The sequence below is a fragment of the Muscardinus avellanarius genome (genome assembly GCF_963383645.1).
Source record: "Muscardinus avellanarius genome assembly, chromosome: 14".
NCBI lineage: Eukaryota > Metazoa > Chordata > Mammalia > Rodentia > Gliridae > Muscardinus > Muscardinus avellanarius.
The window spans coordinates 3029853-3046882 of record NC_137800.1 but is presented as its reverse complement, the minus strand read 5'-3'; the positions used below and the strand labels follow the sequence as shown (position 1 = coordinate 3046882).

The following is a 17030-nucleotide window of genomic DNA, read 5'->3' as shown; positions in this document are numbered from 1 at the left end:
GGGCTTGTTGCAGAGTATTCCTAAATTCACAAAGATGCTAAGGAAAAACAGAATTGAAAATACCACAACCAAATAAGCATGGTGGCCCACACCTGTAATCCCAGTGCTTAGGAGGCCGAGACAGGAGGATCGCAGGTTAGTGGCCAGCCTCAGCAATGTAGTGAGATCCTGTTTCAAAATAAATAAGCGATACATTAGGTCTAGGGGTACAGCTTAGATGTAGAATGCCCCTGCGTTCAATCCTGAGCACCACAAAAAAGACAGGAGTGAAGGATAGAAGGGAAGGATAGAAGGACAGAAGGAATGATAAATAAATGAAGGGAGAAAGAAAGGAAGAAGAAAGTAAGAAAAGAAATGTCTCAAGCTGCTGAAAGGCAAGGCGGGATGCTTCAGAAGTCGGCCAAGTCACACTGGCCTATTTCTCCTGGACTCCTCTGCATGGCCACTGTGTAATAGCCATGTTTGTTATCATAGAGAGGATGAACCCAGAGATGCATCGTGGCAACATCGCTTCCTTAAGAAGTTGAGAAGAGGCAAACTGTGAGCGAGGGGAAGAGCAAGAGAGACGTGCTGTGCGCCCTGGTGCGGATGCGCCACAGGGCTGAGGTCCAGGTGCCACCAGACCCTCCGCACCTCAGAGCGTCCTGCTCTCAGCCTTGACCGTCTCCCAGTGAGTAGCACTGGGCCCAGGATATCACCTCGCAATGAAGCCAGGCCAGTTGGCATCCGCACCTGTCCACGCACCTACCGCCAGGCCAGCGATGGAGAGAAGCTCTTTGGGCTTCTCCTGGACTAAATCAGCAGTATTGTTTAGCAGGACTTCAAATTCCAGAACTATATAATTCCCAGAATTATGATTTTCTCCAGTAGGAATTAGAGGATAAGGAAGTACCTGACAGCTAATTAAAAGGTCAATTTTATAATGTTCAGCGGGAGACCGTCTCTCCTTGGGGTGACGCATTATTTGTTCTTATAAGTGGCAACAACTTCAGAATTACTAGGAGACTCAAGCTCTAGATTTAAAGACTTTGGGGCATTTAGACAGCATGGCAGCCTGTTTTAAGTGAAATATCATTACTTTCTAAGGTATGGGTGTGAGCACTGGGAAGCAGGGCTTAAGACTCACTGACTTGTTTGGTTTTAATTTGATTTCATTAGTGGCATAACCAACTTTACCATTAAAGCCTCTAAAATCAACATCCTTGGCCTTTCAATGTTTCAAGTACCATTATGGGTGCTGGGGGGGTGGGGCAGGGGCAGGGACATCAAGCAGGCCCAGGGGCTCAGGAGCGCCTCCTGGGGGAGGGGACACAGCCACACCCAGGGAAAGTGTAAGGCCCTGCTCCTTGTATTACCGAAGCCCTCTCCAAACTGCTTGCATATTTTCTCTCTCTCTCTCTCTCTTATTTATTTATTTATTTATTTATTTATTTATTTACTTATTTATTTATTTATTTTTGTGGTACTGGGGATGGAACCACAGGAGCTTTTCTACCTCTGGGCTATACTCCCAGACTGTTTTTATATTTTATTTTGAAACAGGGTCTCACTAAGTTGCTGAGGCTGGCTTTGAACTTGCTGACTCCTGTCTCAGCCTCCCAAGCGCTGGGATTACAAGCATGCACCACCACGCCCGGCTCTCTCTTGTTTTATAATGATAGTAAGAAACATATTTTGTTTTCTAGCTTCTACTTCTACTCAGTGTGATTTATCTGTAACCACTACAACTTTCACAATAGGCACCGTCTCCCTTTGAATCTGTGACATAGGCTACCATCCTGGGGTGACTTGTTCCCTGCTCAATGCTCCATGCTGGGGATGGACTGCAGTTGGGTCTTGTTTGGTCCAGAGCCTCTCTGCCCCTCCCCTGCCTTCCCATCTGGGGGGTGGCCCCTGAAAGCTGACTCAGCAGCGGCCCTGTCTGTGAACGTGAACACTGCAGTTAGCCAGACCCCTCACTGGGAGCACCGAGGAAGGGAAAGACACTGACAGCTCACCCATGATGCTTGAATCTGACTTGCTGAAGTAGGGCTTCCTTCAACAGTAAAAAGCAGAGCCCCAGTGTACACAGAAGCAGAGTACAGGAGGGACAGTGTCAGAGTGAGCCAGAAGACTGTCAACAGGCGAGCTTGGTGGGTTCATGGAAGGGAAACATGTTAAATGGACCAGTCCTGCCTGTGGTTGTAAGAACAAACACTATCGGCATGAAGAATGGTGATACTATTTAGACCTACAGTGAACATCGCCATCTTTTATGAACCAGAGCAATTAGGCAGCCGTGCTTCCCCGGCAGTAAGGCGGTCTTAGTGGCCATTTCATGAGCAGAGGAATCCAGAGGGAGAGAAAGAATTCAACTTTTCCGTTTTGGTCTTGTATCAAGTAGTCTTCTACATTGATTTGGGATTAAAACTCAACCAACTACCCTACGGGCTCTCAGCTTCAAGAGCTGAAATTCAGCTGCTCATCCTGTGCTGAGAAATACCATGATTTTTAGTAACTTCCTTTAGGACATGTTGTCCCTGTCCGGAGACTCATTTTGGAGAACCCTAACAAGAGTCCTAGGAAGAGCAATTTGAATCAAGGTCTTGTAACAGTTGATTCTTTTCCAAGCATTGCAGACCCTGGAATAGCAGCGGGGAACTGCAGGGGGGAACTGCAGAAGGCAAAACAGAGGTTAATGCACATGTAATTTGTTTACCCTTCCCAGAGGCTTATCTGGTCAGCCAAACTTTCCCTTTCCATTATTGAAATTTGAGATCTCCTGATATTGGAAATTCTGGAGCCACTTAACAAACTGTCCTACTCCTTATTCATTAAGGAAAAGCAAAGCTTCCCTGGGATCGCAGTGGACCCGTTTCTCTCCTGGGAGAACTGGGGCCTGGCTACTGTGATAAGAATGGGCAGCTTTGCTCTGTGACAAACCTACAGGTGTGAAGTACAGTGCAGCCACACACATGGCGTCGAAGCAGGAGATGTGGAGGTCAGACGTCTGATTGAAAGGAATTAATTAAATTTTCATTTGCACAGTAATGTACTTAAGATGTGAACCACGAATTAACATTCCCACAGTATGGTCTGAGGAATGCCTGGAGACTGCCTTCGCAGAGAATAGTAAATATTTAGTTTTAATGTTTATTTTCTCTCCTTGGATTGTGTTATTTTTACGAATAAGGCGATGTGGTAATCTGGGCTTGTTGCAAATAGAATATAAACCATAAAGGTCATGTTTGATGGCCAGGGAGATGTCCAATTGTCATGATTATGAAGCTTAAATTTATGCTATTAAACCATAGGGGACCATGAGCTATAGATATCTACGCAGTTTCTAGCCTTTTCATCTCTGACTGCCCCTACATAGCCCAACCTGTCATTTTTCTTGGATGAGATGCCATTGGTAAGGTCCATCATGGAGAATTGATTTCTGCATGGCTTTCTTCCCTCATTGAACATTATAGACCCCATTTTCTTGGTTCACTGAACTAAATTCCATGTCAACATATCCCAAGTGGCCAGACATTCACTCTTGGAAAGGGGTTTTGCGTAGCGGACACAAAAAGTTCTTTCTCTTATCGTGTAGCATTATTTAAATAAAAGCTACAGCAGAGAGAAAAGCCAAAGGCTAAACTACTTCCTACCTCCAACGTTGTGCAAGAAATAAGTCAGGTAGTGAATTTCAAGTGCTTAGCACATGAGTTTTTAAATACCATCTCCACCTCTACTGATCACTCTGAGTGGGCCACCAGGCTCAGAATGGAAACAACAATTTCAAATACAAATGGAACCTAAGTAGTCTTCTTTGAGTATCCTTTCGCTTGACATATGCTATCTTAGACATTATACCCATCTCTCCAAGTCTCTAAGAATGGGCCATCAGGCACAGCACTGGAAACTCTATTTTCAACCACACATGGAATCTAATATCAAATTTCTTTGAGTATACTTTCACTTTGGCACACAACTTTTTAAATATTTAAATACCTGTCTTACTACCCACTAAGAATGAGCCATAAGGCTCGGAATTAGAAACAACAATTTCAACTGCACGTGTAATCTAAGGGGATCTTTCTCTGAGTATACTTCCATTCATCAGGTACTTACAATGAATAGGGATGGATCAGAGATGAGTCATCTCAGCTAATACCTTATTCTAGAGAATGAAGGGTAGGGGCTGCTTGACCGCATACACATCAAAGCCCGGGGTCCTGGGAGGTCAGAACAAACATGTGGAACGTTGAGAGCAGGCCGGTTAGTGACTCTCCAAGGGGATATGGGCACAGCAGCCTTTCCTCTGCTGAGTGTTTTCAAGACTAACTTTGAAAGTAGGGAATTGCTGTGGGTCGAGCAAGCCCCCTTCATAGAATGTGCTTCTGGGAGACCTAGAGCAACTCTTTTCTCCAGTTATCAAGTATAGACCCACCGGGGCCTGGTGTTCTTCCAAGCTGCCTCTTAGGGCAATGGCCAGCATGTTGACCTCACAAGAGAGAGCCCAGTGGCCCCAGGTGGATGAGGTCTTCCGGACGCAAGACTCAACCCAGCCCCAGTTCTCTCTGATTCCTGTTTAATCTACAGCACTGACAAATACAGCCTCCAACAGCAAAGCACCCACACTTGGCACACCAGGTACCGTCACAGCACTGGGTAAATTAATGTTCCACACGGAGACAACAGTAATCACCCTGGATCCTGAGACTCGGAGGAACTTTAGTTTTGGATACTCCTTTATATACCATTTGTATATGGGCTCTGAGTCCATGGGCTCCACGACTATTTCGGCTGAGTGGAAAATCGGCACCTGCATGGAACGTGCATGCCTTTTGTCCTTGTCATTACTCCTTAAGCAGTACAGCATAATGTATATTTCTAAAGCATTTGCAATGCATTAAAGTATTAAAGTAATCTAGAGATGATTTAAAGTGTACAATAAGATATGAGTATGCTCTATGCAAATACTGTGCTGATTTTTATAAAGGACTTCAGCATTCATGGATTTCACTGCCCTTAGGGATTCTTAGGCCCATTCTCCTTTGATGTTACATATATTTTTCCTGCAATGGGCAGCAATTAGTTTTTAAAGAAGGACTCACATTAGAATCCCTAAGTATATAGAGTTTCTAAGTGTCTGTGATAAGCAACTATTTTATTTTGCAATTTAGGGTATTCACTAGGAAGAACATTTCAGAATTGATAAGCACCCTTGAGGTCAATAATGCCCTGCATTACTAGTGCGGTGTCTACGGTGATGTGGCTGAGACTTGGTCTAACAGCACTGGTCTTTGGTGTTGGAGGACCATACTTGACCTTTGGAAGGCTTTGGATAAATTGCCTCATTTCCACCTGCATTTCCATACCCATCAAATCACTGTGTAGGACTCGTTTTATGGCCAGCAAAGACTGTGTGGGAAGATGGATAAGACAGAATGGAAATGACTGTTCTCTGTATTTCAATTGTGGTAATGAGGACCACAGTTGGAGTAAAAATTTTGAGTGGAAGTCTATTCAAATTAATGCTGTATGAACTCTCTGTACCTAACATTTTATTATTATTCAAGATGAGGATCAAACACTTCATATCATATAATTTAGTCAATTATTGAAATATTGATTTCTTAAAATCATGACATGTGCCCCCAAATTTTAATTATAGCAGCCAAAATTTATTCATATGTACAACATTGAGTATAGGTTCCTGTGCCATGTGTATTCTGGCATATATGTTCATATATATCCATGTAAATATATATCATGATATATACAGATAAAATCAAACATCAATATCAATGGGAAAAATATAAATATGTAGGAATATGAATAAGGTCATATTTATACACATATGTATCCATGTACATTCTTCTTTATTTTTCCAACTGATATTGATATTTAATTTCAGAGTAATTTCTGGGACTAATTCTAGAAGAAAGAAGACAGTCACTCATTTTTTTCAGTAATAATTGAATTTCCTGTTCTTATAAAATACACAACTCACTAAAATATTGAAATTCACACAGAAACACTACAGATTATCTTCCTCCCTTGAGGAAATATAATTTATAAATATAGGTAGGAGAGATGTTGAACAACATTAAATATGATTATGTTGGTAGCATTTAAAGGTTTGCTATTAAATTTTATAGTTAAAATAATCTTCTTTGTAAAAGCTGTATAGAATGATAACATATAACTCAAGCTTAGATGTATGCCATTTAAAAGGAGAACATTTATAGAATTTTAGAGTTCATTTCTGTAGCAAGAAAGTTTCCACAAGCATATAATAGCCCAGAGAAAAATAACATACAGTCACTGGGTTGAACTTTCATTCGGAATGTTTGAGGAAAAATCCTAACATTGGCTTTTGCTGGTGGGGGATTATAGGTTAAGTCCTGTATTCTATTTATTTCAAATCTTATGTGAACTCTAAAAACTTACACAGATATATAACATATAATCTATTGTTACTCATCTTAGTCCCTGTTTTATTTAATGAAAATACTTGGTTCTATCAGAATCCTTTTTGGTCAGACTATACCATAATACCAGAAATAAAATCTGATATGAGTGCATTATGAAGAATGGAAATTATATAGATAACAATGGTGCTGAGACCCAGAGTTTCAAAGCAGTTTTTTAGAAGAATTTCTTCAATTCTGTGTTAGTTGGAAAATGTAATTTATACCATTTATCCCAAGAGACTCTGGTCAATACTATTATAAATTTGCTTACACTAATATTTATTTTAATGCAGCTCATTTTTTTATTTTTTTATTTAATTTTTATTTTTTATAAGTGGAACCTATTGAGAGTGGTGTACATTTACATTGTGCTTCATGCCCTTCCCCCTTTCTCCACCCCCAATAGAGAGTGTCCAGGTTAACCATGCTGTATTTATGCTATTACACATATTCGTATGTAGCTCCTCCATTGAACAACCTCAGCTTTCTTCCTCTCCTATCCTTCCATTCAAGCTTTGCTGAGATTTCCCCTCCATCATCTGGAGTCCCTCTGGTATTACCACTACTCCCTAGCTTGGGCATATTAGAGAAAACATATGTCCCTTCTCTTTCTGTGCTTGACTAATCTCACTTAACATAATGTTCTCCAGTTCCTTCCATCTTCTTGAAAATGCTAATATTTTTCTTTATAGCTGAATAGAATTCCATTGTGTGTATTTCCCATAATTTTGCAATCCACTCATCTGTTGATGGAGATCTAGGTTGGTTCCATATTTTGGTTATTACAAACTGTGCTGCTATGAACATGGGTATGCATATGTTAACGTAGTTCTCTGATTTCAACCCCTTTGGAAAGATACCCAGGAGTGGTATAGCCAGATCAAATGGTGGATCTATTCCCAGTTCTCTAAGAAATCTCCATACCAATCTCCATAGGGGCTGAACTACTTTGCATTCCCACCAACAGTGTAAAAGAGTTCCCCTTTCCCCACATCCTCACCAGAAATTGCTGTTCTTTGATTTCTTTAAGTTTGCCACTCTGATTGGGGTTAGATGGAATCTCAGCATAGTTTTGATTTGCATCTCCCTGATGGCTAGTGATGTTGAACATCTTTTCCTGTATCTATTGGTCATTTGTATCTCTTCTTTTGTGAAATGTCTATTCATTTCAGTTGCCCATTTCTTGATTGGATTGTTTTTTTTGTTTGTTTTTTTTTTTTGCTAGTGTAGAGTCTTTTGAGCTCTTTGTATATTCTGGATATTAGCCCCCTATCATTTATTTTTATTTTATAAAAGTTGGAACACTTTCACAGATCACCAGACACTAGCTTTCTGGCAACTGTGACTTTTCTAGGGGGTCCAGACCCTTCTTGGAGTGGGCCAGGGTGGAGCCTGTGCTTCTACAAAGAAAGTCCAAGAAAGTTGCTTTCTTCTATTTGGGAAAAACATGATTTCCTTGTGCTCCAGAACAGGTTCTCCTGGCTCAGGAACAAGCAGGTATCAGAGGTTCTAGTCCATGAGCCAGTCTGAGGAAAATCACTCTGATTCCATGTCTCTAGCTACCTCTTGGGTTCTTTCTGTCATCTTTATGTCATATTACCTTTTCTTCCCAACTGGTGAGGCTTTCCGGTTACTGCATGTCTATGTCATTTTTTCTAAATTATGTATTCCAAATAGATTCTTTTTAAGGATTTCCTTTAAACTCATTGTTTTTATGATATTTTTATACCCAATTTAAGACATGCTTGTATAAACCTGTGAATGTCTTTTTTAATATTTTCGTCTTCTGGATTATTTTATACATTGACATTAAGCTCTACAACCCATCCGTGGTGGATATTTGTATTGACTGGGAGGCAAGAATAAATATTCCTTTTCCCCGTGTCAAAAATGAACTTTTCCAGCTCATCCCAGCATGGCACAGTAGCTAGGTTTCCTTGGTGGTATCCTTGCCCCGCGAGTTTCTGAACTTTCCCTTTTACATTGGCTCCTTTTCTTGCCTGGAACCAATCAAACCCTGTTTTAATTACTGTTGCATTACAATCAGAGGTAACAATGAGTAGTATGGGATCTGCAGTTTTGTTCTTCTTCAAGATTGTCTTGGATATTCTTGGCCCAGACTAAATAGATCAGAATCTATTTTAGGCATAGAAACTTGAAGAACTTCTCAGTTGATGAGAAAGCACAGCCAGGGATGAGACTCACTCTGCTTAGAATATTTTAGCAGTTCCCAAATTTCTATCAGGGCCTGTGGAAAAATCTACCCTGATCAAATATGACTCATTCTACAAAAATACATTGTACTACTTGGAACCTTACATGTAGGCTGCTATTTCTTAGAATTCTCTTAATATTCGATTATCTGGTTCAACATGATGCATCTATACTAGTGAGTATTTTCTAGCTGAGAGTCTTCTGATTTTTTTTTATTTTTTCCAATTTATAATCAAGACTTCTTTTTTTTATTTATTCCAAAATAAGAATTGCTAGATAAATGAAGAAAAGCTATTTTCTTAAAAAAATATTCAAAACACTACAGCTTTAATGTCTACTTGCTATAGTGTTATTGTTAGATTTAAATTTAGTGGAAAATGGGGCTGTTATTAGTTCTTTGGTTTTAAACTCATAAGTCCCTTTCATTAAATCTTCTTTATTAAGATTTAGCAAACTCCCACAAGCATTTGATAATATTGCCGTGAAAGACTTGAGCTCACTGAGACCTACAATGGAGAAACATCACTTTAGGTGTTAAATGTAGTTGGGAATAATTTTCTGTTTGCAGTTCAACAACGACAGCTGGGATAATGCTTGTGCTCAAGTACTTACCCAGCAGGCAGTAATCTGAGTGTGCCCAGGTCCCTTTAAGACTTTCCTAATATTTTTAATGTCAAAACATGAAACCCAGTAGAACAAGGTGGCATATGCCTGTAAACCCTATACATGGGACACTGAGAGGGGAGGATGGCAGATTCAAGGTCAGCCTCAGCATCTTTGTGAGACCCTCAGTAACTTTACAAGATCCTGTTTCAAAGAAATAAAATAAAAAAATAGGCTGGGAGTACAGCTCAGAGGTGCCCTGTCACTGGGTTCTACCCCCAGCACCACACACAGCACACAACACACAGCGCACACACGTCCATTTAAAACACATTTGTAGAATATGGCCAGATTGAGTGGGCCAGAAAAAAGGCAAATAATTTTCAGGAGCTATATAATAGCTTACCTCAGACCAGGCACATATTGGAATAGTTGGAGAGGAGTAATTTGTTCGTTTGCATGATGGCGGTGTGTACAGTAGAGACAATTCAAGTGTTTCCAGTCTAGCAGTGTGGGCCACCCGTGTCTCCCAACCTTCGCACATGTTTTTTTTACAGAGTCTGACTCACCCCTGGGCACCTCCGTGGCAGGCAGAGTGTGTGAGGAGACTGAAGAGAAGCAAGTTACAGAGGAGGGCCAAGTTAGCGAGGCACTGAAGCCTTGTGTCCGGGAAACAGAGGGAGGAGGAGGCAGATAGAGCCTGTCAGAAGCCAGTCACTGAGCAAGGGCAGGTGGAGGAAGGATGGTGGCAGAGGGAGGTGCTTTGGGAAGCTGGGCAGGGATGGAGCTGGGTTAGGCTTGTGCTAGGTTTGGAACTGGACCAGTATGGCTGTCACCACTCCCCCAGTGGAAGGCCCTTGGAGGACACCAATGCCTGCAGCTCACTCCTGGGCTCTGTTCTTTGGAGTCTCTCCTGAAGTCTGATAATTGCCAGAGGGGCTGCGTGGTGGCATCAGTCGTATGGAGTCTTGGGAGCAGAGGCTGGAGCGAACCAGGTCCTGAGCGTCCTTCCAGCCTCACGCACGGGAATCCTGCTTGAGGGCAGCGGTGTCACCGGGCTGCTTCTGGCTTGCCCTGTGGCGTGTGGATCGTGCATGCTAACCCCACTCTCACACCCAGGGAGGCTGAAGGAGATGCTGAGGGACGTGTAGGGAGGCTGAGGACGGCTCAGGTGGTCCTGCCCAGCTTGAACTCAGGGTCTTCTTCAGCCATCAGCTTCAGGTCCTCCTTCCTCTGCCCAGAAAGCCCGGCCTGGGCAAGGAGGAAGATATCATTAGTGGGGTATGCTCATGTCCTCCAAGTGCCGGCGGCTTTTCCACTTGTAGACCATTTAGACTCCTTGCTTCGTGGCTTGTCAGCCGGTTACACTGCCCCTGGTCTTATATTCTCCGCATCACGGGACTTCTGCTATGACAGTACAAGCTCAAGTCCACAGTGGGCATGCTAGCCGTGGCTGTGCCCAGAGGCTCCCGCCAGCACACACTGCCGTCACTTGGCTGCAGTAATACCTGTGTGTGCGTGTGCACGCATTTCATAATGCTCCTCTGCTCTTCTTTCCCTTATGTGGTCTTATGTAGCGTTTTCAGCATATTACTATAAAGGCTGTCAGCACCATACCTGTTCCTTCCATACTATAGTATAAAATTGATGAAACTGTATTGAAAGTGGCAGAAAAGATTGTGAATGCCTATTGTATAATAGGTGATTATTTATGCCATGCATGGTGGTAGGTCTTTCTGCTAATTCATTTTCTTTCTTTCTTTCTTTCTTTCTTTCTTTCTTTCTTTCTCCCTTTCCTCTTTCTTTCTTTCTTTTTTCTTTCTTTCTTTCTTCCTTCCTTCCTTCCTTCCTTTCTTTCTTTCTTTCTTCCTTCCTTCCTTCCTTTCTTCCTTCCTTCCTTTCTTTCTTTCTTTCTTTCTTTCTTCCTTTCTTTCTCCCTTTCCTCTTTCTTTCTTCTTTCTTTCTTTCTTCCTTCCTTCCTTCCTTCCTTCCTTCCTTCCTTCCTTTCTTTCTTTCTTCCTTCCTTCCTTTCTTTCTTTCTTTCTTTCTCCCTTTCCTCTTTCTTTCTTTCTTTCTTTCTTTCTTTCTTTCTTTCTTTCTTTCTTTCTTTTCTTTCTTTCTGGTTATTGGCACTGAGAATTCAACCTAGGAATACTCCTCTGCCTTTATGTTATACCCCCAGTCCTTTTTTAGTTTTGAACCTGAGTCTCCGTAAGTGGCTGAGGGTCTCTAGACATGAACCTATGATACACCTGACTCCGCCTTTCAAGTCCTGGAGCACAGGCACCACCACATTTCCCTGTCCTTCTTATTGTATCTCTGTCTCTCAATAATGCAGAGCTGAGATGCAGACCATCAATTTAATATTTTTCCATTAATATTATACAATAAGCCATCTTAAAATTTGAACCCAATGGTTGAATTCTTAAAAAAAAATGACCAGCATAATAAACTGTTTTTTTTTTTTATGTTTCCTTTTACAGGGCAGAACTGTGGAGGCTTGGTACAGGGACCCAATGGTACCATCGAGAGCCCAGGCTTTCCCCATGGTTACCCCAACTATGCCAACTGTACCTGGATCATCATCACAGGAGAGCGCAACAGGATACAGCTGTCCTTCCACACTTTTGCGCTTGAGGAGGATTTTGACATCCTCTCTGTGTATGATGGACAGCCTCAACAGGGGAACCTGAAAGTGAGGTAAAGTACCGGCTCTTCCTCCTGTAGACTAGACGGCACTGTTTGAGCATGCAGATTCCAAAGTAAAATCAGAATTCATATGTGGATGTTGTCATCATAAATAATCAAGTTACTATAGAGAAAAACAAAAGACTGCATTTGTATCAAAGGGTGCACATTTTTTCCAACCGTAACTTCTTCCTGAAAGCAATCATGGAGTGCATTTGTAGACACCACATGTTTCAAGATCTGTAAAACAGTGCTGTCAAGGCAATTTAAACAAAGTTAGAACTTGCCATTGTTTTTAAGTAACTGTTGAGTGGAGAGAAAAATCACAAAGATAAATTAGAGTTCAATTCAAATGACAACAAAAGGAACCTTTATATTGTCAGAGAATACAGTGAGCAGGAACATAGGAGGTGCGCAGTGAGAATGCTCAAAGATACTGAGTTCTTTGGAGAGTTTTGGGTTTAGACAATCATAGTACCTGCTATTCATAAATGGTTTTCTTTTTTCATCCTTGACTTTTACCATGAAGCAAGAAAAATATTTCACTGGATGATATAAATTAGGTTTTTCATTTGTCAATAAAAGAATTGACCTGTACAAATATTTATTTGTCAAAAGAAAGAGGATTATGGCATTAAAAGAAAACACATTTTAAAAATAAAATCATGAATATATTTAAATATATACACTTATGACAAACAAAGCCTTTATTTTCTGGTTTTAAAATTCTGCATTAAGGCCAAGTATAGTGGTACATACCTGTAAAACCAGTACTTGGGAGCCTGAGACAGGAGAATCGATGGTTCAAGACCAGACTCAGCAATTTAGTGAGACCCTCAACAACCTTGCATGACTGGGGGTGTAGCTTAGAGGATCGTTGACCCTGGTTTAAATTCTCAGTACCAAGAGAAAAAATAGAGACAGTGTTCAAGATCTGAAAGTTAATAAAAAAAACTGATAGGCAACAGAAATCATGCTACTTGAATAAATAAAATGGTATCTGTTCTCAAACTTCAATAACACATGCACACATCACAGACTTAACTAATGATTTTGTAAAATGAAAGTCTCTAACTACCAAAACACATAATTTCACTTATATACATAACTAATATATTTATATCACTATAAGCTACATAGCTTATATATATAATATAGTTTATATATACATAAAGCTATATCATTAACATATTTTCAAATAAATTATACTTGTGTTTTTATTTATACTTTTCAAATTCAAAACGCCCTTTTTGAGTCATCTGTGACATCTGTTTTCTGTCTACCTTTTTTCAATTCTGCTGTATAATTTGCTATGGTGGACTCTTCTCAATCAGTTAGGTAAATTCATTTCTTTCTGTTTTTATTGTTTGATTTGCGGTACCAGGGATTAAACCCAGGGACTTCTACCTCTGGGCTCACCGAAGCCCTTTTTATTTATTTTTTTGAAACAGGGTCTCACTTGTTTGCTGGGAGTCTTCCTGCATTGCTGAGGCTGTCCACGAACCTGTGATCCTCGCCTCTCAGCCTCCCCAAGTACTGGGATTGCAGGGGTGTGCCACTGCACTCGGCTGAAATCCATTTCTTCTTTTAATAACATCCATGGTTCTGCCACTGATGCTGATATCAAGTATTTACACACGCAATGCTTGTTCAGTTGATTAAGCTTTCCTAGGTCACTCCTGTTCTCCTAAAATATTAATTTTTACTTGTTTTTAATTATGAGTTGATAGTCCTAGGGAATAACAACATTATGGTAGCAAAAAATAATGTAACAAAAGCTACAGAGTTATGGCAAAAATAAATAACAAAAGAATTGGAAAATCTAGTATATCAAAATATCAACACAGATGATTAATATTAAAATTATTTCTCTAAAGATTTCTAGTAACATATGCTTAGAATATTTTATTTCCCTTCGCTTAGCATTTCTATTTACTGTCATTCTTTAATGTATAGGAAACCTATCTGATGCATTAATTTGATGACCACCTGTCTTCTGACAATCTACACTTTCTTATCCTCTGTAGACCTACAGTGATATAAGCATCGTTGTGTGTTAGTGAGTGTATGTTTGAGAACACGGCTTTCATGCCCTGCTCGTTATTGTAATAAGATCAATAATGTAAACACTAAGGTTAGAACAACTTGACTTAGGATGCCTTATTTGGAGGTTCCTATAATACCCAACGTGAGATCTGTGTCTTGGAAAGCCTTACCGCTGTACTGATGAAGATGCCTGTGCCTCGGTTATCCCACTCACTCAGATGTGTTCATCAAAGGAAGTGAGAGAGACTGCCTTGAGAGAGCCGAGGGGCTGTTCTGGACAGCTCGGTGCCTTCTCTTTTTTCATTGAGACAAAGACCAATCTGTCCTTCTTCCGTGTGTGTCTCGCTCTTCACCTTAGGCTGTTGTTTTTACCTTGATGTTGATCACAGTTCTTCCTTCTGTCTTCCCCCCCGTGGGGTGCCTGACGGAGCACCACTCCAGGGGAAGGCGGGACTCTGCGTGTGTCTCTTCTAGGTATCATAGATATGTCGAGAATGATGCTCTGGGACTTTAATAATGTGAAGTGGTGAATAAATTAGAATGTGAACAGGGAATTTGAGTATTTTCAGGGAAAGCACAGGAGGAAGTGTTTTCCCTCTCAGCATTCAGCATCAGCGGACAGGCAGTGTGGTTATAAATAGTATCAGATTCTAATTAATCGGGGAGGGGAGTACTCTGATGTTATTTGTTTCCCCATTATATCTCGGAGCGGTTGTTTATTTCTCAAACACAATTAACTAACAACACTGAAGCAGCTCTGGAATTCAGCGAAGGGCACATTTTCAGGAGGATTGATGTGGAGCTGCTGATCCAAGGAGCTGTCACAGAAGTCACTACTCAGAGCTGCCAGGGCTGCTGCTGCTTTGCTCACTGTTTTCAGGAGCTCAAAATATGCACTGAGTAAAAAAGCAATGAATGCTTTGTGAGGCAACTTGAGCCTCTTATTATAAAGAAGTTTAGTTTGTTTAATCATAATAAGGAGTTGTTCTTTCTCTCTTAAAAAATGTAGATTTGTTCTCCAACAAACAAAATGTTGAATTGTAGTTTAGAATTTTTGCTGATGACATGATAACTTGAACGTGACTCAGGAATAAATTATTTACTAAATAAAAAAAAACTCTAAGGTTAAAACTATATGTGCAACTTATAAAACTATCTGGAATTATCTTCTTGGTACAAACATACCCATAACTTGTATGATAGTACCCCGTCAGTAAATTACATTTTAATACATAGTTATGGAGACCTGAAATAAGACTTTTTTTTTTTTTTTTTTGGTGGTACTGGGGTTCCTGGAAGCCCTTCTACCTCCGGGCTACACTCCAAGACTTTTTTGTTAAGCACCAGAGTGGGGGAAAAAACTTGACTCTAAGTTAGAAATAAAAATCTGATCTCTACATGCTCTAAGGATTGCCACACAATCTTTCAGTAGATTTTACAAGGAGTCAGGATGTTGTCATTTATAAGACCTCTGTGATACCACACCTCCTCTTTCTTCTTATCTCTCCACAGAGGTCAAACTCCTGGTCACTAAATCCTAAAATTTGCATTTTGTGATCTCTCTCAATTAACCACAGCCTCACTTGCACCTCACAGAGAATGTTCCAGCCAAGGTTCCCACTCTCTCTCTCTCTCTCTGGTATATAGTAGACAGATGCACAAGGAGGATCCAGGGCACCCTGCTCGGCCCTGCCCTGGTGGATGTCCTCCATGTTCTCCAAACACACACTGTGTGCTCTTGAGGTCTATATTGATAGTCAAGGAACACTACAACATGGCTTAAAGCTGGCCTGACATGCCCCCACTCCCACTCTTCCTCCTCATTATTGTTTGGTAGGTGGAGCTGTGGGTTTCTCCCTGTCCTAAGCTGTTCCCTGGTAGCTCAGCTTCTCTTGCTCTGCCTCTTCTCTCAGATTCTCCTCTCTGCCCTGTCTATCACTCATTCCTTTTACCTGTATCTAATGAAGACCTATTTTTCAAAACCCAGTTTGCGTTATATTTATCTTAGGGAATCCTTCCTGTGTACCCAGGTTAAAACACAGAACTGCAGCCAAACAACATTGCTTTTCTCTGCCCACCTGTAAAATTGCCACAGGTGTTGCCTAAGCCTGCATGTTTGCCACTGGCTGGGATTGGCTTATCTTTGTGGTCTGGGCTGGAACATGCATCCCCCAAGCCTAGGAGACCTGAGTGGGTCTCCTGTGATAGTGAACAGTTCTATTTTCAGAATGACAGTAGATCTTTGCCGAGCAATTTTGATACACAAGGATCCTGATTCTGCCTCTCTGTACACGTGCATCAACACCAAGCGGACCTCTCCTGGGGCCATGGCTTACTGTCCTGTGCAGTGACTGATACCCAACACGTCTTCTCTGCATTTGAGATCATATATATATTTGTTCCAAATCAGTGAATAACTGAAGTTGACATCAATTTCCTACTATGATAAAGTTATAATAACAAAGGTTGAAAATAAAACCTAGTAGCAACTCAAAAACAGAATAAAAGTGAACACAGTACCATGTGAATGTGGAAAATAAAGAGATATTATTTCATGATTATTGTAGAATCCTAGGACTAGTAAAATAGCTTTAATAGTTGCCTCGAAATTCTTGCCCTTTCTAACTTACAAGATTATACCTAATTTCCTGTGATGATGATAACGAAGAGGTTAGAAACAAAAATTATCAGGCCATTAAAATCAGGAAAGCATGAATTTATGGTATTAAAACAGCATATTCTACCTTGTTTTCCAGAGCTGCAATGATGTGTTGGACTGCGTTATGCTTTGTGTAAGAAACTGAGGATTGTTAACTGTGCTTTAAGATACTTTTAGCTGATAGACTGTCAAAGCTAAGAAAGGGTTTGTGTTTCATTACGATCATATTGAACTAGGGATCCATGGCCTCTGTCCCCATGTTGACACCAGGCCCAGACCCATGGTCTAAAGGCCTAAGCATCTCTAGCCATCTTCTCCCACCAGACTCAAGAGCCCCGAGGCCTTCAGCCTGTTCATCCTGCACAGAGTAAGAA

The 17030-nt window shown here is 40.8% G+C and overlaps 1 protein-coding gene across 1 annotated transcript in view; it reads left to right on the top strand.

Annotated features, from left to right (window-relative positions):
• The window catches only part of CSMD1 (CUB and Sushi multiple domains 1), a gene marked incomplete at both ends in the record, with an annotated part of 1592168 nt that overhangs the window by 313481 nt on the left and 1261657 nt on the right, over positions 1-17030 (top strand). The window contains one exon of the mRNA XM_080710482.1: positions 11747-11963. Coding sequence (XP_080566608.1) covers positions 11747-11963 — 217 coding nt within the window. The remainder of the gene's footprint in view (positions 1-11746; positions 11964-17030) is intronic.